The 24,191-nt window shown below is 36.2% G+C and overlaps 1 protein-coding gene and 1 non-coding gene across 6 annotated transcripts; both read right to left on the reverse strand.

The window, feature by feature from the left end:
* Positions 1-257: 257 nt before the first annotated feature.
* LOC149527870 (uncharacterized) lies at positions 258-22,351 on the reverse strand. Of its 5 annotated transcripts, none has more exons than XM_089812061.1 (3): positions 21,684-22,081; positions 2,989-3,069; positions 258-889 (listed from the first exon to the last, which is right to left on the reverse strand). In XM_089812061.1, exons 1-3 carry the CDS (start codon positions 21,735-21,737, stop codon positions 776-778), a joined length of 249 nt encoding a protein of 82 aa, XP_089668187.1. In that variant the 5' UTR covers positions 21,738-22,081; the 3' UTR covers positions 258-775. The 5 variants fall into 5 exon arrangements, 4 of the variants coding, with proteins under 4 accessions (XP_089668187.1, XP_089668186.1, XP_089668185.1 ...); XM_089812060.1 differs by lacking the exon at positions 21,684-22,081 and adding an exon at positions 21,208-21,676; XM_089812059.1 differs by lacking the exon at positions 258-889 and having other exon boundaries at positions 2,694-3,069; positions 21,684-21,745; positions 21,878-22,351.
* LOC149527871 (U1 spliceosomal RNA) lies at positions 21,916-22,077 on the reverse strand. The gene has a single exon (XR_016359626.1). It is a non-coding gene; the product is annotated as a U1 spliceosomal RNA (small nuclear RNA).
* Positions 22,352-24,191: the final 1,840 nt, after the last annotated feature.

The following is a 24,191-nucleotide window of genomic DNA, read 5'->3' on the forward strand; positions in this document are numbered from 1 at the left end:
ATAGATAAGTAATCTTTCTAGTCCCACTGTGAATTCTATTAAATAGATAAGTAATATTTTTAGTCGTCCATTTCAATTCAGCAATTTAACTTGTGCAAAAAGGTATTCAACTGTGTCTCTTACATCATCACAAATTACGCATATATGCTTAAGTGATGAATCCTTGGTAGGATGCGTTAGTTCATATATAAGGGTAAACATGGTATAAGAAGAAAAATTCAAAAGAATCTAATCAAATCTGTTATAGGAAGATACAATAAACAAACAAATATGGAATATGTAATAGACATCAAATATGGAATACAGTTTATACTCTGACAATCTCTCTTCTTTGCATACCTTTACTTTTCTCAGAACAAATATGATAGACCTCATCTTTAATACATGACTCAGAAGATGCATATCATCACAAAGGGGAATTTATACTTCTGAGACAGTCTCTCTTCTCTACATACCTTTACTCATATCATCACAAAGGAGAATTTATAATTCCGAGACAGTCAATCTTCTCTACACACCTATACTTTTCTGAGAACAAGTTTGATAGACATCTTTAATACATTACTCAGAAGATGCATATCATCACAAAGAGGAAATATAGTAATAGCTCAAATTGGAGAAATTGGCAATAAAATAGTACCCAATGTAGCCCCTCTTCCCGAGTTATTCCTCTGTTTACAACTGTATTAATTATATGTTGCTTCTTGTTTATGGCCTTAGATACCGCTTCTCACTGATTTTCCCCAGATGCTGATGTTGGTGCGTGCGGATGCACTCATGCATCTGGGTTTTGCACCGGTGCGCCGAGGAAGTGCATCCTGGGACTGTGGGTTATCTTGGGATGCGCTGAAGAGCATCCAGAGAGCATCCAGGCGCATCCGGACAGCACCTGCAGCCAAAAGGTTATTATGACCTCCAAAGTCATTTAGTAACTTTTTCACGTGTTTAATTCTTTTTTGCACTGATTTGTTCAGAAACCTTATGATTCTGAATGACTGAATTTGATCAGTGAATCTTGACTCTTGACTCTTGACTGATCAACATTGAATCATGAACTAAGTTTTGATTTTGTAATTCAAATTGCATTGGAATCTTGAAGTTGAGTAATTTACTAATTAACTATTTCAATTTGTATACTTGCCACTTTGTGTTAGTAAAATTTGAAGGTGAACTATCAATGGTGAAGTATCATGCTATAGAATGGTTTATTTTTGTATATTTCTTGTACTTCATTCCAAATATATATATATATATAAACCCATCCCAAATTTTTTTTTTAAAATCGCACATCTGCATCAGAATCAAAATCAGAATCAGTAACTTAATTTATGGCAGAATCAATCTCTATTATTTATGTGGATGTAAATGGTGTACCATGGTCTAGGTAAAGTCATACGTATTCTCTTCACTTACATTGTATCTTGAAGTAGAGTAGTTTACTAATTAGTTATTTCAATTTGTACATTGTTCCACTTTGTGTTTGTATAATTTGAAGGTGAACTATCAATGGTGAAGTATCATGCCATAGAATGGTTTATTTTTGTGTATATCTTGCATTTCTTCCCATATATATATATAGACCCATCCAAAAAAATTAATAAATAAAAAATCGCACAACCACACATCTGCATCAGAATCAGTAATTTAATTTATGGCAGAATCAATCTCTTTTATTTATGTGGATGTAAATGGTGTACCATGGTCTAGGTAAGTCATAGGCTTTCTCTTCACTTCCATTGTACTACTGTTGCAACATTTGTTAGATAATGACAACAAATAAAGAAAAGCGGAAAAACAAGATTGTGAAAACAATCTTTCTTTATGTTGGTGTTTTGAAACATCAGAGTTTCAAATTACCCTAATGAGAACAAAATACATCTAGAGGCAGCTACTTCCCATCTGCAACATATCTATTTAGACACCAGGCCAACTATAAGGCTAGACCCTTCTTCTACTTCAAGCTCTGAAAAACCTAGACGAGTATACCTATAGATTCTTCATATGGTACCAGTATTCAAAGCATACAATGAATCATTTACAAAGCAGATAAAAACCCTTAAATCTTTTGTATTTATGCAAAGATCATAGACATGAAATAACTAATAACATGACCTAAGAAATTGTAAACTAAGTGAGGGCATCCTTTCAACTCTTAGAGGGAAAGGGAAATGGATGATTATAATGTTGATTTCAGCAAATCTCCAAATATGCAACAATAAGAACAAGTTGATCCTGTAGCTGATCAGTGTCTTATCTATTGGGCAATTCCACAAATCACACACATACATCTATGATACCAGTGACATTGCATGTATCAAGATATTAGATCTATCCTCTCACTCTGTGAATTAGACATCGGTGTTCAAAAAGACCTCATTCTCATGAAATATCCTTCACAAATAACCAACAACCCTATCAAATACATCAAACATTTACTTGGCCCTTTGTTCCAACAAGACATACAACCTTAAGGAGATGCAAAAGGGTCTAAGTTCTTTGTCCCTAAGCCACAAAACATTGCAGATTACAGAGAGAGGAGATGAGAATTAGAATGAAACTAAGAAGATTTTTGCTCATTGTATTCATTTCTTTGAAACTATACATTCAAGATGCATGTAAATAACTCCTAAAACTACTAAATAGATCAGAACTATCTATATTAGCTTTATTCACTGTTGTTCATACAAGAGAAATATGTTGAAGAGAATGGTATTGTTGCTCAATTTTCACACATGTTCGAATGGAGGAAAACATATATGCTTATTACTTTCAAGCAATTCTCAGAAATGCATTAAAGGAAAGCATTTTATTTATATTGAAATAATATACAATGTTCGTATGATGGAAATAAAGTACTGAAAGTAAATTTCTACCACACATTTGACTGTGAGAGTAGTCCCTATGTGCTGACATACACCTATACTCTACTGAAATCAGTAACATGAAAGAGGAGTAAAGGAGAAAAAGGTCATGGGCACCAGTCATTGCCTGTAATGACTGGTGAAGTGGCATCGATCTGCATCCACCTTCTTGCTGTTTTGGATCTCGCCCTTTCCGTGCTTCCAATCCCTGCATTTACAAAGGAAAAATTGATTAGATCCAATGGATCTAAGCAATGCTGATAGCTCACCTCATCTCGCATTCACCATCCTACACGCTATTCATCTCAGTAAAATACAAGCATACATCAGTAGATAGAGAAGTCAATCACGAAGAATAAAAGTATTAAAAGGACAATTCATTTTGTTTTGAAACTTTTTACTTATAAAGCTGGTGAAAACAGGATAGGCGTAGCAGGTGGGATTGGTATGCATACAAATAACAGCAAATAAAGTATTAAAGGGACAAACTATTTTTAGTTTTTGAAACCTTTTGCTTTAACAGGTGTAAAAGCAATAAAAGCAAATCAAGAATTGCATGAACAGCTAAAAGAGAGCAAAGTGAACAATCTGAACATAATTCTCAAATGAAGACAACGAGCAAGCAATGCATTCAGAAGTGAAGGAAAGCACAGTATATAAGGTTTGAAATGATGCAATATCAAGAAGCAATGTGAGGATGCAGAAATGGTACTTATGAAGGTGTTATCAGCGTTTTGTTTTCTCACTTCAGTCATCATAATAAAAGTGTCATTTCAAATCAATATAACAATTACAAAGTGGAAAAGTGAAAAAAGGGAAAAAATGTGTGAGATCATTTCAAAGCAACTCCAAACAGTATTAGTACGCAGATTTTAGAGAAATATATTCATGAGTATCAGGTGTGCTACTATCTCAACAAGCAACCAGCAAAAGTGAGAGTGAAAAGTAAGTTCCAGCATTGAAAATACTTCACAAACATTTATCTCTATGTAATTCTGATATGCTACAGCAGGGTCAACAATATCTTGTTTAGTAATCCACATTGTGCATATCTGGAATTATGAAAACTACAGATGAACATGAGGGAAAAAGGATGCCATTTGATATCATATCACAAAAGAAGTATGATACTTCCAGAATAAAATAGGGGTGCTCATATTTTATAACAGCAGCAAGCAAATTACCAAGAGATCTGATACATCTTCTAAGAAGGAAACAAGCAATGTTACTTTCAGCAAAGCATGGTAAAAGCATAACAGAAATGGATCTTCAGACATAGAAATATGCAGTAGATATGATCAAGATATAACGCTAAAGCAATTTCCAACAAAGACAAAACAAGAAATCTGGTTCCTTGGTGCAATCAAATAGTATCTCTGTCTGTCACTTCTAAAGAGCAGTACATTGTCACTGACAAACTTTTTTCAACTTAACAGCTCCATCATTATGAGTTTGGTATATACTTAGAGTGAATTGAATTAAAAGTAGCATTCATGCATGGGGAGAATACAATGTTGGATTCAACAAAAAAAAATCCTAAGGAGAGAAGTTCAATAGATTATTTTACAGCAAAAGCAATGGCCACAATTATAGAGCAAAACGAGCAGAAACCCTTGTAGAAAATCACAGATATGAGGTAAATATGGCGCCCAGGTGTTACATTCTTCCAAAATAAAACCCGTATGGAGAAAAATTACCACAGCAAACTCATAGAGATATCCAAACTCATAAAATGGCACCCAGCAAATCTGAACTGTAGTCAAGGTCTAAAGTAAATGGCACACAGATTTTTATACGGCAGGAAAAATCCATGAGAAAGCAGTGTATCTTTTAGAGAAACCCTTTTCTTTTTCTTTATACCCATGAAGTAAATAAAATTTGCAAGGAAATAAGGTAAAAAGATCACTTACAACAGAGAACAACAGAGAGCCACGTTTTTCTTGATTTCAAACATGTGAAATGAGTCTCATGGCGTCCAACAAAGCCCAGCAAATGAGAAGAAACCCACAAGTCAAATGCCAAAAGGAGCAAATTTCAACTTCAGATAATAGCAAATATCAGTCGGCTCCCAGTAAAAACCCTCCATTTTTTTAAAATCCGAATCTCAAAGATTACGCCAGGCAGCTGGATACAACAGGATGCACCAAATAGTGGCGTCATGGAAGCAAAAAAAAAAATGCGGGTTCTGAGAATACTCCATGGTGGCCAATAAAACCCAATGAACAAAATGCGGATTTGGCTTTCAGATAAAACACCAAATCACCAATTGAAAGCCCAAAAATCCATGCATTTTCATGCCAGCAGTCACAAATATGCCATAACAGAGACCAGCAAAGGGCAAATACATAGCAAATGGCGTTTCTAGCAACAAGAAAATCGCAAGTTGGACTCCATGGCGGCTAGGTAACCCTATTGTGTTTAGTTTACACATGCTCTCAAAATGCATTCGAAATGACAAATAAACCTTTGCCTTCCTTTTTATCAATTCCTCAAATGTTTTGAATAAGTTTTCGGGTACGTTGCATGGTAAAGAGGTTTTTTGTTTTAATTTATTAAAATAGTAGCATGGACTTATCACATAATGTCTATGTATTATTAAATTGCATTGCATTAACATGCATTTTGTAAATATTATTATTCTTTAGTTGATAGATTATGCAATCAACTAAATGATAATAATAAATTTTAAATGCAATTTGATAATAATACCAATTAAAAAGGGAAAACTCATTCTTGACTTTCACTTTTATTTTATTTTTTCTTAATTGCATAGTATTAAAATTGTAATTATTATTTTATAATTGATACTCTATGAATCAATTATTTAATAATAACATGCATGCAATTAAGAAAAATAATAAGTCAAGAATCAAAAATGAGTTAAAGGAGGGTTGCATTATAATATCAAGTTCAACTAGGAGTATCAAGCAGTTAAAGGGGCAGTCTCAGTTGATATTTTAAGAGGCCCAATTCAGACTTATGAGTTTAGAGTGCATTATGGAGTGATTTGTGGCAATTTGAGGGTCTTTTTTAGACTTTTCTTATGCATGGATGGTAAAAGCTCAGTTAGAGATATTTGGAGCATATTTTTGGAGTTTTTAGAGGTTCTTGATGATGAGTTAACTCATTATTTCGACCCAGATTTCCTGTTTTGAGGTAGATGGTTTTGTTGTTATATACTCTCTTATTTTTGAGGAAGGGGTTCAGATTTTGAGAGAAGGATGCTTATGTGATTTTGCCCTTAGTATCTTTTTCTTCATTATTCAAAGCTATTATGCAGATGTATTATTTTTTGGGCCTTTGATTGGAATAAAGTTTTCATTCGAACCAGTTTTGGACTGAAAGATTTGGTAGTATGCTTCAAGGTGATTGATGTTATTCAAATTGTGTTTTTATTGATAGACCTTTCTGAATTATGTCTTGTCTTGCATCTTCCTTATTTAATATATGTTTCATAGGTTTTGAGTTGTGTTTCCATTGTTGATATATTTGATCATGATTAGTTTCCTTTCATATATTTTCAATTTTGTAAACCTTCTCTTAAATTATTGATATGAATTAGCAGATCTTCAAGCAGGGGTTTTTGTGATTATCTATTTAAAAAACTTTCATTGTCTCACGTATAACAATACTTTGTGTTATCAATCTTGGTGTATCACCTTATTTTAAATCTTTTAAGCTTTTCGTGTTCAAGGTTGTCTTTTTACCCTTTTCCATATAAGTTTTCATGTCTCCATTAGTACAAGTAAGGTATCAGATATATCATACAAGAACTGGCCTAGAATTCAAAGGTTCAATCAAGTCATAGGTTATTACAACTTTTGGTTGATCCAATGTTTCTCCAAAATCACTGCGAGTTTTAGGAGATAACAAGTATCACAGTCATGACAGAAATTTTCTCTAAAAACTAGAACCAACTAGTCTCACAGTAAAAACTGGAACCCTTACAATGAATCAAAAAGATAAAGATAAAGGAAAGGAATGAAATCCCGGATCTGATCTGGAAGTGACGTGTCCACTTGAATCTTCATTCCCTGTTGTTGCAAACAATCTCTCATCTTTCTACAACTGAAATCAGAATAGAATCTCATCATTATTCTGTAAGAAACTGAAAATCTCCTCTAACTAATGAGAAAACCTTGTTCTACCAAAATATCAGACAAGCATCTGAAATGCTGATAATATCTTCATTAAATTGACCATGAGAGTGAAAAACTGTTCCTAACTGCATCCCTACTGCCTCTAGCATTCACCTAGTTCACCATTTCATCAGAAATCAAATCTGAACTACCCTAATTGAACGAGGTTGAAAATGAGTATCTGGTACAAAACCCTGAATAACTTGAACCAATGGCTTCCTCTGCAAAAACAAACCACAAATATGGAAAGTTTTCTCTCTCCTAGTTCTGACGATATATAATAGTGCTATGTTGGCATATCAGGAATGCCTAGGGGATCAGTTTGAAAAACAAGCTCCTGGACTGATTCACAGGTCTACATATGCTTTTAAAACTTTATGCAAAAATTTAATCATATTCTAAAGTTTAAACTTTAGGATATCTCATGTTTGAATTTAAAATGCCTATACGCTCTTTTTAGAAGAAAATAATTAAAATATACTTTTTGTGCATTTTGAAATTTCCTTCTATCCATCCGAGTCAAACCTAGGTTTGACCATCCACGCCAAGTGGCAGCAGGCCATTAGTTGGGGTCTACCATGTCACCTGCCACCGAGCACCACATGGCACCTTCTAATTGGTCGACTAGTCCGCCACATGGCAATCTCTTATTGGTCCTCCTTACACGGTCAACTGTGCCACTTCATCTCCTATTGGGCGTCTACCACATCACCGCTACGTGATACCTTGTCATTGGCTGGAACTCTGCCCCTCCCACATCATTGTTGACCGGGGCCCACTGCCACGTGTTGGCTAGGCGCTTCCCCGCCTTGCTTAACCTCCGCACATCTTCACAATGCGGGGAAGCGCCAACTGTAATCTAGAGCTTCAAATTTGAATTGCCATGTAATCACCTCTCCTCAAAATGCGTACCAAGTGTCGTCATTTGATTTGTTCGATGGGTCCAGTCATCATTTCATTTTGCGTGTGGGCATTCAAAATTATGTTTTGCGCATCCAGCTGGCCATCATCCACGCCTATGATGGGCCCCCACGCAATCCTTTGGCTTCTAAAAGCCCGTGTCTTTTCAGACACTAACCATGTGAGTGATGGTATATTTTAAGAACTAAGTGTGTCGTCACATGACCAATGTGGGATAAATGACATCCCTCTTCCTTGCATATGTGATCCTCCTTCATTACATATGATGAACAGGTGAGCACGGGTTTCTCGCTTTAGAGTTTCTTCTTTGCATCTCTACTCTTCATAGCATCTAGCCTCGAAACCTTCTCATGGTTTAGACTACATTGATAGTGTTCTTTGGAGACCAGGCATCCGTGTTCAAACCGAAAGGATATGCATGTGAGAGGTTTGCCTTTAACTATTTTATTGCCAACATATCACGTCTTGTAGTGGTTGTATGAACATCTATCAAATTCTGGTAATCTTCATTGGTTACACATGGATCTTTTCAAACAAATAAGAGCATCTCCAATTGATTCCAATCCTCATGTTTGCTTGAAAACAAAGAAGCAATCTCATTTCAAACAATGGGCAGTGTTTACTTCCTCAATATTCATTAAAAAATGTGGCTGGGGTCATACGGCTAACAAAAAACCACTTCTTCTCATTCGATGTGACCAAACACCATTTCCCTCTATCGTGCATGTTCAAACAGATTTACTGTGGACAACAAATTTGCCATATAGTTCTATTCTTTGCCTCAACGCTTGCTCTTCTCACAAAATCCGCCACCTTTGTTAATCGTCCTCCATCCTCGATGAAACACTCCACTGCTCTCCTTCATGAATCTACATTGGCAAAATCGTTGCTTTTTGCTGACTTCCTATCCGTGGGATCGATTTGAATGGGACACCCTTACTTGTTTGGTGAATAGGAATTCAAGACCTTCCACCTGTCATTGGCTCTGATCCTCCTACTCGGCAGCGGGTCCTTCCTCACACCGTATGCTCTCTACGCTATTTCAGTGGTGTCCACTCGTCTTGAAGGCATAACACTCCTTTTATCCAATAGAAACCTATTAATTGCAATGGAAGAGAAGTCAAATGTATTGGAGGACAAGCATTAAAACAAGATCACATGGATAATCAAGCAATTGCAAACCGTTATGCTTTGAGCATGCTACAATGTTTTCACTATGTTGACCTTTTTGCATTTCTTACTCCATATGGCAGGCAGAGTTCCATTTTATTTCAAATGGTGAAAGAGCTAAAATATAAAATGCTGATTTTTTTATTCAAATTTTCTAGATACATTCGGATACAAACATAATTGATACTGAAATGATATATACATTGATGTCTGAGCATCTTTATATAGCCTTATTTTCTCTTACAAAAACTACTTATGGGAATAACTTCCCAGCAACTATATATTTAACTAATTTATTTATTTAAACTTAACTTAGAAACTGACCTAATTAATGTAATAAATCTAACATTCCCCTTTATTACATTAATCCAATAGATCTAACATTCCCCCTTATTAGAAACTAACCTAATTAATGTAATAAGTTCAACATTTCCCCCTTATTACATTAATCCAATAAAAGTGAAAGCCTTCACCAATATTATTCCTCTAAAAACTTTGATGAAGCTCCTTCACCAATCTTTGAAAGTAGATTTTCTCTCTGCAACTTCCAATTGCAAATCCTAATCCTGAAGTTTCCCTCATATCCCAACTTCAGACTACAAATCCTGAAATTGTCCTCATAATAACATTGTTTCCTCCTCCCTTACACAACAAGACATAGTTCCTCCAAAATTTCACATCTCCATGGAGTGTGCCTGATGCCTCCTCTGGTGCTGCACATGAAACACCTTTCCTCTGAAATTTCACATCTCCTCTGAGTGTATCTAACGCCTCCTTAAGTGTCATAGAAACAATTGCCACTAATATGTCTGCACATGGACGCCTTTCCTCCTAAAGCCTCTGGGTGTTTCTAACACCATTCTTCAAATCTTGCCCCCCTCACTCCATAGAAGGACAATCACGCAGCCAAGCCCCCTCTTTTCTTCAAGGACACAAATCTATCAAGTCCCCTCTTATCTTCAAGGATGAGTTTGCCAAGTCCCAACTTGACAAGGACACAAATAGGTGCTTGTCATGCAATAATCATCTCTAAGTGAGAAGCTAGCTTGAGATGATAAAAATTCTCCAACCTCCATTGCCTCTAGCCTCCTATTTTATTCACAAAAAATAGGGTCTGGACATCCAAAATCCATTAAAAGCACTCTTCTCCCCATTGATCAACTCGCTCTAATACCAAATGAAAGAGCTAAAATATAAAATGTCGATTTTCTTGATTCAAATTTTCTAGATATATTTGGATACAAACAAAATTGATACTAAAATGATATATACATTTATGTCTGAGCATCTTTATATAGCCTTATTTTCTCTTACAAAAACTACTTACGGGAATAACTTCCCAGCCACTATATTTTTAACTAATTTATTTATTTAAACTAAAATTAGAAACTGACCTAATTAATGTAATAAATCTAACATTCCCCCTTATTAAATTAATCTAACAGATCTAAAATTCCCTCTTATTAGAAACTAACCTAATTAATGTAATAAGTCCAACAAACAGAGCAGACGTGTTGAAAATGGCAACCTTTTAACACTTTTGAAAACAATTTTTTTGAGTGCAATGATATTTCAGCCCACTTGCACAAACATTCTGTCACATCTTTTATGACGTAAGCCACATAAAGTTTGAGTGCTTCTTCATGATGTCACAACTCTATTTGACCTTGAATGTGCTATGTGACATATTAAAATGATTTGAATTATCACAACATCCTTTAAAACCTTCATACCCCACCTTATCGTCCTGATGAAGTCAGTCGAGCCCCAAAGTGGGTCCGACTAAAAAAAAAATTGTTTTCAAACAACTGATATTCCAAACTGATCTATTAATCGCCTGACACTAATTGAAAACAAACTCGATCACTGAACAAAAAATTTAAACTCATTTCACCTCTTTCTGCAACTTGTCAATTTTATACAAAGGGGTCCTTTGATTGGCCTTAAAAACTGATAAAAAGACCCAACTGAAATCTGAAATCAGACATACTGATTCTCTGTTCTACTATCTCTTATTGTGTTAGATCTCATCTTATGATGACTTTGGGGTAAAAAGATATTGACAGTCAAAATCGCCTTCTCAAAACTGCGTGCAAGCAAATATGTCAAAAAACCATGAATCACATTTGGTTTTGGCTTCGGAAACAAGTCAAACTGACACTTGAGGGAATGAAAACTAGGGCATTGGTTCGCTGTCACGAGGAGAGTATAAATCTGAGATTTGAGCTTATGACGAATAACTAGGCGAATTTGGCGAGTGGTCAAAGTGGGCTACTTGGATTTGTAGAACTAGAAACACTGGCAAAAAAGTGATTTTCTCAAACAGAATGGATCTGGAAAAGTGTGCAAACGGATTTGTCAAGACTTGCAAATTGGCACACTTAACGAATTTTCAGAGTAGAACGCAATGGTACAATCTATTTAATCTCACCTATCATGAATTCAGAGTTATGACATCTTGAATAGGGGTACCGATCAATCTGCACTTCTTGACACCAATAAAACTTTACAAATTGCATATGGAATTGCATTCGAAAACTGATCAAACGAATTCATCATAAGCTCAAATCAGAAACATAACAAGTCTCTGACCTCTCAAATGTAATGCAAAAAGAATTATCTCATTTTGGTCAATTAGGTCAAAGTTATAATAGGTCAAACAGGGCCTCCCAAAATTCTGAACAATTAACATCAGCATGACAACAGCAAATAACCGACTTTGAGGGATTCAAAACCTAATCAAAATATGTCAAAATAACTTGAAATCTGAAACATAGGTTCTTTGATATGCATACTAAACATTCCCAAAGTGGCGAGTCATGAAACATAACCGGGTGCAATATATTCAATTGCAAACAAGGCCTCTTGTCGTTGTTTGACACTCGGGCAAAAATGCAGATTTAGACATTGCTCAAAATAAAACTTCACAGAATGACTCGGAATGACAATTTATCTTCATGGAACGCATGGATATGTTGAATGCAAGGTGTTAGAAACATTAAACACCTCTTAGGCATCAAAAGGACAGTTGGGTACACATGCATTAAAATGCACTCATAGGATTACAAAGCTTGGAATGGTACTCAAATCGGAAAGGCGATTTTGAGTCCCAACACTTTATTTTAGAAAAAAGAATACTTTTTTATCCTCAACGGGAAACTTTAAGTTTTTGAGGAATAAATCAATTTTTTTTGATTTTCTATGTTGAGAAGTTTTTCTCTTATCTTCAAGAGGTTATATCTTTTTTCTTTGTTAAGGCAGATCATAATATTTTCAAGAGTTCTATTGCAGCAGCAACATTGGAGTTGGACATGTAATAGAGTTTGTTCTGAGCAATAAGATTACCAATATTTACCCCGTGGATGTTTCTTTGACATATAGTCAAGGGTTTACCATGTATATCTATGTAATGTCAGTTGTGTTATTATTTCTTTGCATCTAATTTGTGTTGTAAGTTTATTGCTTCTGGTTAATGCTTTCACTTTCATAACAAGTGGTATCAGAGAAATGTCTTTTTGCAGTAGCTGTGTTAGAATTTGGTGTTGAGTTTTTTGCAGCATCAAATGGGAAAGGTTTCAAATGCAAGATTCAAGGTGGAGAAATATAATGGCAAAAATAACTTTGAGCTATGGAAGCTCAAGACACGTGATTTGTTAGTGTAGTAGAAATTGCATAAGGCATTAGCTGGAAAGTCAAAAAAACCAATAAATATGATAAACAATGATCTGGAAGATTTATATATGAGAGCCCCAAGCACAATTTGATTGTGTTTGGCAGATGAGGTTCTCTTTAATATTGTTGAAGAAGATTTAGTTGCAAGTTTATGGGGTAGAATGGAGAGTCTTTATATGAAAAAATCCTTAACAAAACGAATCTACTTGAAGAGGCAACTATATAGCCTACGAATTAAGGAAGGTATAAAAATTGTTGATCATTTAAATGTTTTCAATACTCTAATTTGTCAATTGGGTAGTATGGATGTAAAAATCGAAGATGAAAACAAAGCAAGTACACTATTATGTTCTTTGCCCGAATCATGTAATCACTTAGTTACTTCTATTAGTTTTAGTACAACTAGCTACCTTGAATTTGATTTTGTTGTGGGAGCTTTGTTGTCTGAAGAGGTGTAAAGGACGTCTAATATAGAAATCTCCACACCAGAAGTGACGATGGCTACAAGTCGTTCCACAAAAAAAGGGGAAGGTTCAAGAGACAAATCTAGATCCAAATCAAGAGGCAAAAAGAGTAAGGGAAAATATTGGTATTGCAATAAAGTAGGGCATCTCAAGAAAGATTGTTGGAAAAGAAAAGAAGAGAATGATGAACTGTAATGTTTCATTCTAGAATTGCCTTATGAAGTCCCGTAGTATGCTTCAGGTAGTCTTGTTGTTTTCTTTAGGTAGTTTGGTTGTGTGCTCCAGGTAGTATCCCTCAGTGCTTCAGGTGGCCTATGCTTCAGATAGTTCTCCCTCAGTGCTTCAAGTGGCCAGTGCTGCAGGTAGTTCTTCCTCAGTGCTTTGGGTGGCTAGTGCTTCAGGTAGTTCTCCCTCAGTGCTTCGGGTGGCCAATGCTTCAGGTAGTTCTCCCTTAGTGCTTCGGGTGCCCAGTGCTTTAGGTAATTCTCTATCAATGCTTCGGTTGGTCAGTGCTTCAGATAGTTCTCCCTCAATGCTTCGAGTGGCCAATGCTTCAAGTAGTTCTCCCTCAGTACTTTGGGTGGCCAGTGCTTTAGGTAGTTCTCCCTCAGTGCTTCGAGTGGCCAGTACTTCAGGTCAGTGCTTTAGGTAGTTCTCCCTCAGTGCTTCGAGTGGCCAGTGCTTCAAGTCAGTGTTTCAGGTAATTCTCCCTCAGTGCTTCAGGTAGTTCTCTCTCAGTGCCTCGGGTGGCCAGTGCCTCAGGTTCGTATGGTATTACCTTGATGGTCATACAGTAGTATGGTCATATGGTGTAGAGTGGAGGGTACGGAGTGAAGATCAAGTTGTGAAGCGGATGGTGTACAGATTGTAGGAAAATGACTAGTAATGCAACTAGAACTTAAAGACCCAAATTCATCAAATAAAGCCAAAACACGAATGAAAAATAGAACATATATATAATCTTCAAATAATATTTGCCACAAGATGGTGCTCTGATTTGCTAGATCCGAGCGAAGTATTACATGTAATGGAATAGGGTGAGGGTTGAATCCCACCGAAACCGAACAAGCCAAGTAAGGAAGATCTTTCACTTTCGAAATGGCGAACAATAGAGAATCCCAATAGGAATTCGCAGTACAAAGAAATATAATCCAAATCGCATAGCTAACAACTACCTACATGCCGTGCTTAAATACCCGTTAGGGAAAACCTTTCCGAGGGTGTATAAAGATAGCCGACGGTGACACTTACCAATGGAAACTAAAACGAAAATCGGTCTGAAATATACTAAATCAATCAGAACCACACATAGAAATATTAACTTGGACCCATATTGATTAATTAAACTAATTCAAGGTCCTTTTATTATATTATTTAAAATTTGGGTCTAATTAATTAATTAATTAAATTTAATTATTACATTTAAAATTGGGGACATTACAAATCCTCGCTAGCCAAAGATTGTTTGTCCTCAAGCAATACGCAAACTCGAGGATGACAAACCATGCGCAGATGTAGATTGCTATATCTGCTGAAAACTACATGCTTCTTCAGGATCGCATGTGCATAATTAAATTCAATTGAGATGAGTAGAAGGCCATTCGAGCTCTGTTGTGCCACTGATTTAAACATTGCTATATCCAAAATCACTAGGATCCCAAGGGGGCCAAACATTAAACAGATCCATAATCTTCATGTAGTCATCAATCTCCTCGAGAACTTCACAACGCATGTAGATCCTATTTTTTTTTGAGGAAGCACTTCACATGGAAAAATTGTAGTCATGCATGACTTAGGCACAACTAAAGGGTAAAATCCATATTCAACCAACTGTGGTTGCTCCTACAAGGAATCATCCATACCATCTCTAAGAAGTTGAACAACCATTGATAGAACCTTCTCATTTAGAGGGCCACTGACAGAACCCAAATTTTCATCAAGATGATCATTGGGTGTTGATTTGATAATATTTTTGTCGGTATCTTCCTCCAGAACCCATTCCTTCATCTTTGTCTCAGGTACCGAATAGATTTTGTCTTTGTAGTAGATGATGTCATCAACTAACTTGTATCCGTCATCCTAAATGTTGTCATCCATCAATTTGCATGAAAAAGTGTTCTTGGAGTACTCGACCAATAGACGTGCCTTCCAATCGGCAAGAGACCATATGGCATCATTGGGTGCCATAGTGTGATCCAAGACTAAACTCTTAATTCTCCCAACAGGCTAGCAGAATCACCAGCTCTGATACCACTGTAATATTTCATTCTAGAGTTTCCTTATGAAATCCCGTAGTATGCTTCAGGTAGTCTTGTCATTTGCTTCAGTGAATCTGGTTGTGTGCTCCAAATAGTATCCCTCAGTGCTTCGAGTGGCCCGTGCTTCAAATAGTTCTCCCTCAGTGCTTCGGGTGGAAAGTGCTTCAAGTAGTTCTCCCTCAGTGCTTTGGGTAGCCAGTGTTTTAGGTAGTTCTCCCTTAGTGCTTCGGGTGGCCAGTGCTTCAGGTAGTTCTCCCTTAGTGCTTCAGGTGGCCAATGCTCCAGGTAGTTCTCCCTCGGTGCTTTGGGTGGCCAATGCTTCAAGTAGTTCTCCCTCAGTGCTTTGAGTGGCCAGTGCTTCGAGTAGTTCTCCCTCAGTACTTCGGGTGGCTAGTGCTTAAGGTTAGTGCTTCAGGTAGTTCTCCCTCAGTTCTTCGAGTGGCCAATACTTTAGGTCAGTGCTTCAAGTAGTTCTCCCTCAGTGCTTTGGGTGGCTAGTGTTTCGGGTCAATGCTTTAGGTCAGTGCTTCAGGTAGTTCTCCCTCAGTGCTTCGGGTGTCCCATGCTTTAGATAGTTCTCCCTTAGTGCTTCGAGTGGCCAGTGCTTCAGATCAGTGCTTCAGGTAGTTCTCTCTCAGTGCTTTGAGTGGCCAGTGCTTCAGGTAGTTCTCCCTTAGTGCTTCAGGTGGCCAATGCTTCAGGTAGTTCTCTCTCAGTGCTTCGAGTGGCCAGTGCTTTAGGTAGTTCTCCCTCAGTGCTTCAGGTAGCCAATGCTTCAAGTAGTTCTCACTCAGTACTTCAAGTGGCTAGTACTTCAGGTCAGTGCTTCAAGTAGTTCTCCCTCAGTTCTTCGGGTGGCCAGTGCTTCAGGTAATTCTCCCTCAGTGCTTTGCGTGGGTGGCCAGTGCTTTCGGTCAATGCTTCAGGTAGTTCTCCCTCAGCGCTTCTGGTGGCCAGTGCCTCAGGTTTGTATGGTATTACCTTGATGGTCATATAGTAGAGTGTATGGTCGTACAGTGGAGAGTGGAGGGTATAGAGTGAAGATCAAGTCGTGAAACGGATGGTGTATGAATTATAAGAAAATGACTAGTAATGCAACTAGAACTTAAAGACCCAATTTCATCAAATAACACCAAAACACGAATGGAGATAGAACATAAATATAATCTTCAAATAATATTTGCCACAAGATGGTGCTCCTATTTGCCAAATCCGAGCGAAGTATTACATGCAAAGGAATAGGGTAAGGGTTAAATCCCACTGAAATCGGACAAGCCAAGTAGGGAAGATCTTTCACTTCCGAAATGACAAACAATAGAGAATCCCAACATGAATTCCCAGTTAAAAAAATATAGTCCAAATCGCATACCTAACAACTACCTACATGTCGTGCTTAAATACCCATCGGAGAAAACCTTTTCGAAGGTGTATAAGCAACACTTACCAATGGAAACTAAAACAAAAATGGGTCTGAGATATACTAAATCAATCGGAACCACATACAAATATCAACTTGGACCCCATATTAATTAATTAAAGTAACTAATTAAAGGTCCTTTTATTGTATTATTTAAATTCTGGGACCAGTTAATTAATTAATTTAATTTAATTATTACATTTAAAATTGGGGACATTACAGAATCCAAAAAGGAAGCGAGTCCAGCTGAGGCAAATTCAAGTACGGTTGGTGAAATGTTATCTGTTTGTAATATTTTACAAAATCAAGATGAATGTATTCTAGATTCTGGTGCTTCTGATCACATGTGTCCACATAGGAGTTGGTTTTCTTCTTACCAGCCTATTGATGGATTGGAAGTTTTAGAATCAAGATGTTTAAAGGTATTGTAAAGACATTTATAGGTGTAAGATATGTACCAAAGTTGAAAAAAAAAAATTCCATGGGTGTTTTGGATTATGGTGGTTATAAATTCTCTTGTGAAGGTGTTCTTAAAGTGTCTAAGGGAATTTTAGTGGTGATGAAGGCTACAAAAGTTGGAAATCTTTATAGGCTGGAAGGAAGTACAAATGTAAGTCATGCAATAGTGGTATCTAAGGAAAGCAATGAATCTACTCGTTTATGACATCATGATTGGGTCATATGAGCAAGAAAGGGCTAAAAGTACTAGTAAATCGTAAGTTGCTTCCAAACTTAAAATCTTTAAATTTGAATATTTGAAAGCATTGCGTCTTTGGAAAGCAATGTAAATAGAAGTTTAAATCTGGTAGTCATGCAAGCAAAGGTATTCTAGACTATATCTATTCAAATGTTTGGGGTCCATCCCTTGTAGTTTCTTTTGGAGGAGCGCCATATTCTGTGACATTTATAGATGACTACTCAAGAAAAGTATGGGTCTTTTTTATTAAAACTAAAGCTAATGTGTTTGGTGTATTCAAACAATATAGAGCTTTTGTTGAAAAGATTACAGGCAGATCAATCAAGTATTTGAGAACAGCTAATGGAGGCGAGTTCACATCTTTAGAGTTTAAGAATTATTGCAAGGAAGTTGGGATCGTAAGGAATAAAACCATAGTTTACACTCCTCAGCGAAATGTTGTTGCTGAATGCATGAATGGGATTCTTCTAAAGAGAGCAAGAAGTATGATCGGTAACACCAAATTGCAGCAAGAGTTGTGGGCAGAAGTAGTTAATACAACATGCAATTTGGTAAATCAATCACCATCAATTGCAATAGATTGCAATATTCCTGAAGAGGTATGGATAGGTCATTCATGTGATTTTCAAGTCTGAAAATATTTGGTTGTGATGCTTATGTTCTTGTTTCTAAAAGAGCATTCTAAGTTAGACCCCAAATCCAAGAAATACTCCTTTGTTAGTTGTGGTGATAGAGTTAAGGGATATAGATTGTGGGATCCTACTATCCATGAAATCATCATTAGCAGAGATGTACTATTTGATGAATCCTCTCTAACAAAATCAGATTTTGTAGAAAATAATTTGGAACTTCAATTGAAAACTCATCCTTAGGAAACTGTGGAAATACCACAACCATCTCTTAGGAGATCTACACAAGTCAAGAATCCTCCTAAAAGGTATGATGATTTTGTTTCATCAGTTGCTTTGATTTCTAACAATGGGGGACCAAGTTGTTATCAGGAAGCAATGAGTGATGCTAAATGGAAAATAGCAATGAAAGAAGAAATGGATGCCTAGAGAAGAATAAGACATAGGACTTGGAAGAACTTCCAAAGGGTAGAAAGGTTGTTGGCTGGAAGTGGGTCTACAAACTGAAGAAGGGAAAGGTGTTGATAAAATTGAAAGTACAAGGCAAGGCTGGTAGCAAAAGGATATTCTCAAAAAGAAGGTATTGATTTTCATGAGGTTTTTTCACCAATTGTTAAGCTTGTTTCTATCCGGATTGTATTACGCTATTAGCACTAGTTGCATTACTTAATCTTGAGTTAGAGCAACTAGATGTTAAAATGGCATTTCTACATGGAGATTTGGATGAGGATATATATATGGAACAACCAGAAGGGTTTGTTCAAGATCGCAACAAAAAATTTGTTTGCGAACTCAAAAAATTATTGTATGGCCTGAAACTGTCACCCAAGCAATGGTACAAGAGGTTTGATTCCTTCATAGTGACCCAAAACTTTATAAGAAGTATGACCATTGTATTTACTTTAAAAGTTTAGAAATTGGCTTATTCATTATCTCGGTATTATATGTTGGTTATATGCTTGTAGCAAGCAAGAGCATGGCTGAAATTAATAAAGCTCAATTGGCTTGGCTAAGACATTTGATATGAAGGATCTAGGAGCAGCAAAACAAATTTTGGGTATAGAGATAGAGACAGGGAACATGGTAAGCTTTGGTTATCACAGAAGAAATATGTGGAGAAGATTCTCATCATATTCGGTATGCAAAATGTTAAATCTGTTAATATTCCTTTTGCTTCCCATTTTAAGCTTTCTTCAAGTTTATGTCCTAGTACTAAGGAAGAAAAGGATTATATGACTTGTGTACCTTATGCAAATGTAGTAGGAAGTCTAATGTATGCGATGGTATGTACAAGACTACATATTTCACATGCAATGGGTGTTATTAGTAGATACATGGCAAATCCGAGTAAAGAGCATTGGGCAACAATGAAATGAGTGCTTCGGTATCTTAGAGGCACAAGTAATTATTGTATTGCTTATAACGGCTATAGCAATTCAGTGTGTGGTTATGTTGATTCTGATTTTGCAGGTGATTTGGACAAAAGGAGATCTACATTAGGTTATGTCTTTACTCTTGTAGGTGGAGCAATTAGTTGGATGTCAAAACTCCAAGTGACAGTTGCTCAATCTACAACTAAGGCAAAATATATGGCTGTCTCACATGCCTGTAAAGAGCCAATTTGGTTGAAGGGTTTTTTGGGCGAGTTTGGAAAAGTGTAGGATAATGTCATTATATTCTGTTATATAGTCAATGTGCTATCCATTTGGCTAAAAATCCAGCTTATCACAATAAAACTAAGCATACTGAAATTAAGTATCATTTTGTAAGACAGGGTATTGAAGAAAGGAGAGTATATCTTCAAAAAGTCCACACCTAAAAATTATTCAGATGTGTTCACTAAACCAACACTGGTAGAGAAGCTGAAGTAGAGTGTGGTCTCTCTTGGTTTGCAAAAGGGGTGATACATGGGCTTGGGCAAGTATTAGGTAAATTATTGTCAAGGTGAAGATTGTTAGATAATGACAACAAATGAAGAAAAGTGAAAAAAAACAAGATTGTGAAAACAATCTTTCTCTATTTTAAAAAAAAATAACAATTTTGTAACCTTGAAAGGAAACTTTTAAGTTTTTGAGGATTAAATCAAGATTTTTTTCCATGTTGAGAAGTCTTTCTCTTATCTTCAAGAGGCTATATCTTTCTTCTCTGTGAAGGCAAATCATAATGCTTTCAGGAGTTTTATTTCAGCAGCAACATTGAAGTTAGAGATGTAATAGAGTTTCTTCTGAGCAATAAGATTACCAATACTTGCCCCATGGTTTTACCATGTATATATGTGTATTGTCGGTTGTGTTGCTATTGTTCATTATTTCTCTTATTATTTCTTTGCAATTTTATTGTTTCTGATTAATGCTTCCGCTTTCATAACAACATTGTCTTTACATTCAGATCATCGGCCATGCAGTAGTTTTGAATGCCCAAGCAGGACACTACTATTAATTCCAGGTCTTTTTCATTGGACTCTCTCCCATTTTGCATGGATTGATGCGATTCTTTCTAGAAAACGCCTACAATTCAGCAAATTTTACTCATTCTGAAATCAAATTTGTGAATTTGCTTCTCTGTGGGGTTAAATTTTTGTTGGTTCTGCAAAACAGGTAATTAGGTGCATATAAGCTTTTAAATGCAAAGAATTAAGAGATGGTTATATTTTTGCAGATGTCGAGATGTGCAAGTAGAGGTGATTCTTCTTAGCAGCTCTCTGGTTTTTTATTCGGTTCAAATTAAGTAGTGTAGCCTGCCTGGTTGGTCCCTTCTCATTTGAAGATTGGCCCGTTTGGCTGCTGGCATTTGTTACTTTCGAATTAGATTTTGTTGAGCGTAAAACTTTTTTTTAAAAATTATTTGATTTAATTCCAATTCCAATTCCCACTTTTTAAGGGGAATTAACAATCATTTCAAATTAAAATGGAAAATTCCAAACCCATATTCTAATGAGGATTAAATTAAAAAAACTTTTTCTTTAGAATTTGTTCCTACCAAGCAAACTGGCCTAACCGGCTTGGTTCGTCTTCCTAACTCCGTCCTGCAGATTTCCTGTTTGATGTCAATCATCTTTGCCTCCCGATGAAAACTATTCTGCCTCAGCCTGATCATTCTTTGATGCCACATATCTATTTCCCAGAGCTCCTCAATAGCTCCAGTTCAGGCTCCATGGCGAATACCCCCAATGAAATTGTGTCTCACTCACACAAACAAGGCCCAAAAGATGTTTTTCTCTCAAACCGCTCTGCCTTTGTTCTCTCGCCGTTTTGATTTCCGATTTTCATATATCATCAAAAGATTTTTTCTTTTAAGAAACTAATTATGAATAACTAACTGCCATCAATGGGCATCAGTTAACATAACAAAACCAAACCAACGAAATAGAAATGAAAAACAGGATGATCCTGAATCAAACAGTAATTCACTCATGCATAACATTCAGATGATGGCGGAACGAAAAATATGTGCACCTGAGAAAAAATCAGTGTTCTCGCATATGGAAAGTAGCAAACCCGCGAACGCATACTCTGAACTGGTAAACAGAAACAGTTGACCCCCAAAAGAAAACCATGAACTATTTCTTATAACCAAAATTTGACAGATAACAGTTTAATACCTAATGATAAGAATTCCCTATAGACGAACAATTAACATTAATGCTTACAGCAACACTTTCACAATACATATCTTGTTTTGAATTGTGCGGGGGCCGCGCTCACGCTAGCCCCTTCTTTCACAAATTATGACATGCACTCTCCACAACGGCAGATGCTAGACAAAGCTCCCTTCCTTATGTGCAATGAAGGTGCTCTCTCTAGGCCGTCGGCCGTCTTGATCACCGATTGACCCCGCCCAGGTAAGTATGCTTTAACGATATCCATCACTTCCATCTTGTACTTCCTCTCCTCCCCTTGTTCGTCTCATGCCACGCATGTGGGATAAACAAATTTCTCCTTCCACAACGCATTTCATTGCTGAGCTGCCCTCGCCCAGTGTGCATATGATAAGCAATACTTCCACGCTGCGAATACCATCGCCAGCGCTGTCTCGATGCATTGCATATTCCAGTCCACTGTATATTTGAGTAGAATAGAATTTCAAAAGGATTGTACTGAATAGTAAACAGCTGCAAACCAGCAGATGTAGAGAATTCCTTGGCAGCTGCAATACATATATTTGTCAGACAATATCGCTAAAAGAACAAATTCATCCATACGACATGAACTTTGCAGTCACGCCATCTCTGCCCAGCCAAAGACATAGAATCCGGTTATTGGCTACACATGCATCAAAAGTGTCTTCATAAGACAATTTTTTTTTTAATGAATCAAATTATAGACTTTATTCTGATTTTAAAGTTAATTATTAATTATCAAAAGCTGTCATATCAGTTCATTTCTCTCTCTATAGCCATTTTTCAGAATTGGAAACTACTTTTGTTTCCTTTTCTTCTTTTAAAACTTTAGATTTTTTTTAATACAAGAAGTTTTCAATTTTACATCTCTTTTTATGATCTTTTAATAGTGTTATCTTAGTATCCGTTTTGTCAAGGACATTTTTGGCATGATCTTTGATTTCATTCATTTTTGGTGTTAAGTTCTTTACTTAGCAAGAGTCGATTGCTAATGGGTTTATTCAAAATTATTGAACTTACATGTAACTGGTTTTGAGCATATTATGAATCTCTTTTTGTTTTTTTTGCAACATCGAGTGTGACAATCAACATCCTCCATTAAGTTAGGGGTTTAGGATTGACAACTTGGTTGTATTATACAAGTATGATATTTGGCTCTTATTATTTACATCAAAATAAATGAGTCATTCTAACTATTCCATATGAAAAAAATCTGAAAAACAAAATGACTGTAGAATTATAACAATAAAGAAAAATAATCAAATAAATAGAAAAAATAGAAAATTTTAAAAAAAAAGAAGAAAAATGAGATAAACAATTAATATTGTTATAATAAGACATAGTATAAAAAAGGAAAGTTGTGTAATTGAGGGATGACTTGACCCTACTTTTTGAGATGATGATATAAGAGCATTTGGAGTAAACTAGATCGATGTCAACCAAAATATTTTCCTTTATGTTTGTGTTAGTTTTAATCTATTTTGTTGGGATGCTCTTTGCTTTAATGGCTTTGATAGCTAGCTTCTTTGGTGATGTTTCAGACTATGTCGGAGCAACCATGGTGGAGCTTGTGATGTAACCTTGTGGATGTTGTTGTGGAGTTTTGTGTCCACATATTGCTTTAACATTTATGTCACCAGTTTTATACTAACTAGCCTACCCGAAGGGCTATGCAAACATATCTTTGATTGGACTTGTAATCTATGAAGAGATAGCATTTTCTATCCACTCTTCTCTACCGAATCTAATGATATTGGCAGGCCCCCACAACCTTTTCCAACATGGAGAATAAGATGGTTACATAACAATTGGGAAATAAAATGTTAAAAAATGTTATTCTTCTAATGGGGTTGTGCTAGGAAGAGTAGAGGACAGTGTAATTAAGGGAAAAAGGTGACACCAAAGTAGAGAGAGGGACATAAATAATAATGAGGAGAAAGCATGAACAAGCAAGGAAAGGTGTTAATCTTTCAATTCTAATTCCTATTTATGAACTACATAATACATTCCTTTCCTTTTCCTCACACTTGGAGGCAAGGCCTAACTTCAATCATATTTTGGCTATTTCACTTAGAAAATAACATGTTCTCCATTGCCTTTATCCTTGGGGAGCAAGGTTTTCTCTTCTCTTCTAAGGATTCATTTTCCTTAGTGGGGTGGTGTTTGTTTATCATCCGAGCTCCAATCTTACACAAAAAATGTTTCTTTACATTAGTGATTCTCTCTTATACAAGAGCTGTGTATCCTTGGTCACAACCTCTTTCTTGTTTGTATTTGTATGCCCATTATAAACAAATCCCTTAGCTTAAGGTTTGCCATACTTCATCAAGAATCTTTTATTTCT

Source organism: Cupressus sempervirens, unplaced genomic scaffold (assembly GCF_028749045.1).
Source record: "Cupressus sempervirens isolate cs-2001-9-10 unplaced genomic scaffold, ASM2874904v1 CseChr00s100001_01, whole genome shotgun sequence".
In the NCBI taxonomy this organism is placed as follows: Eukaryota; Viridiplantae; Streptophyta; class Pinopsida; order Cupressales; family Cupressaceae; genus Cupressus; species Cupressus sempervirens.

What these genes read in the sequence shown, in the direction of transcription:
- LOC149527870 (XM_089812058.1), bottom strand. Translation starts at nt 21,339, where the DNA reads ATGTGGCATCAAAGAATGATCAGGCTGAGGCAGAATAGTTTTCATCGG. An exon ending in CGGTTAGGCCAGTTTGCTTG is followed by an intron (nt 3,070 to 21,207) that starts GTAGGAACAAAT and finishes TTGTAAATGCAG; the next exon opens with GGATTGGAAGCACGGAAAGG.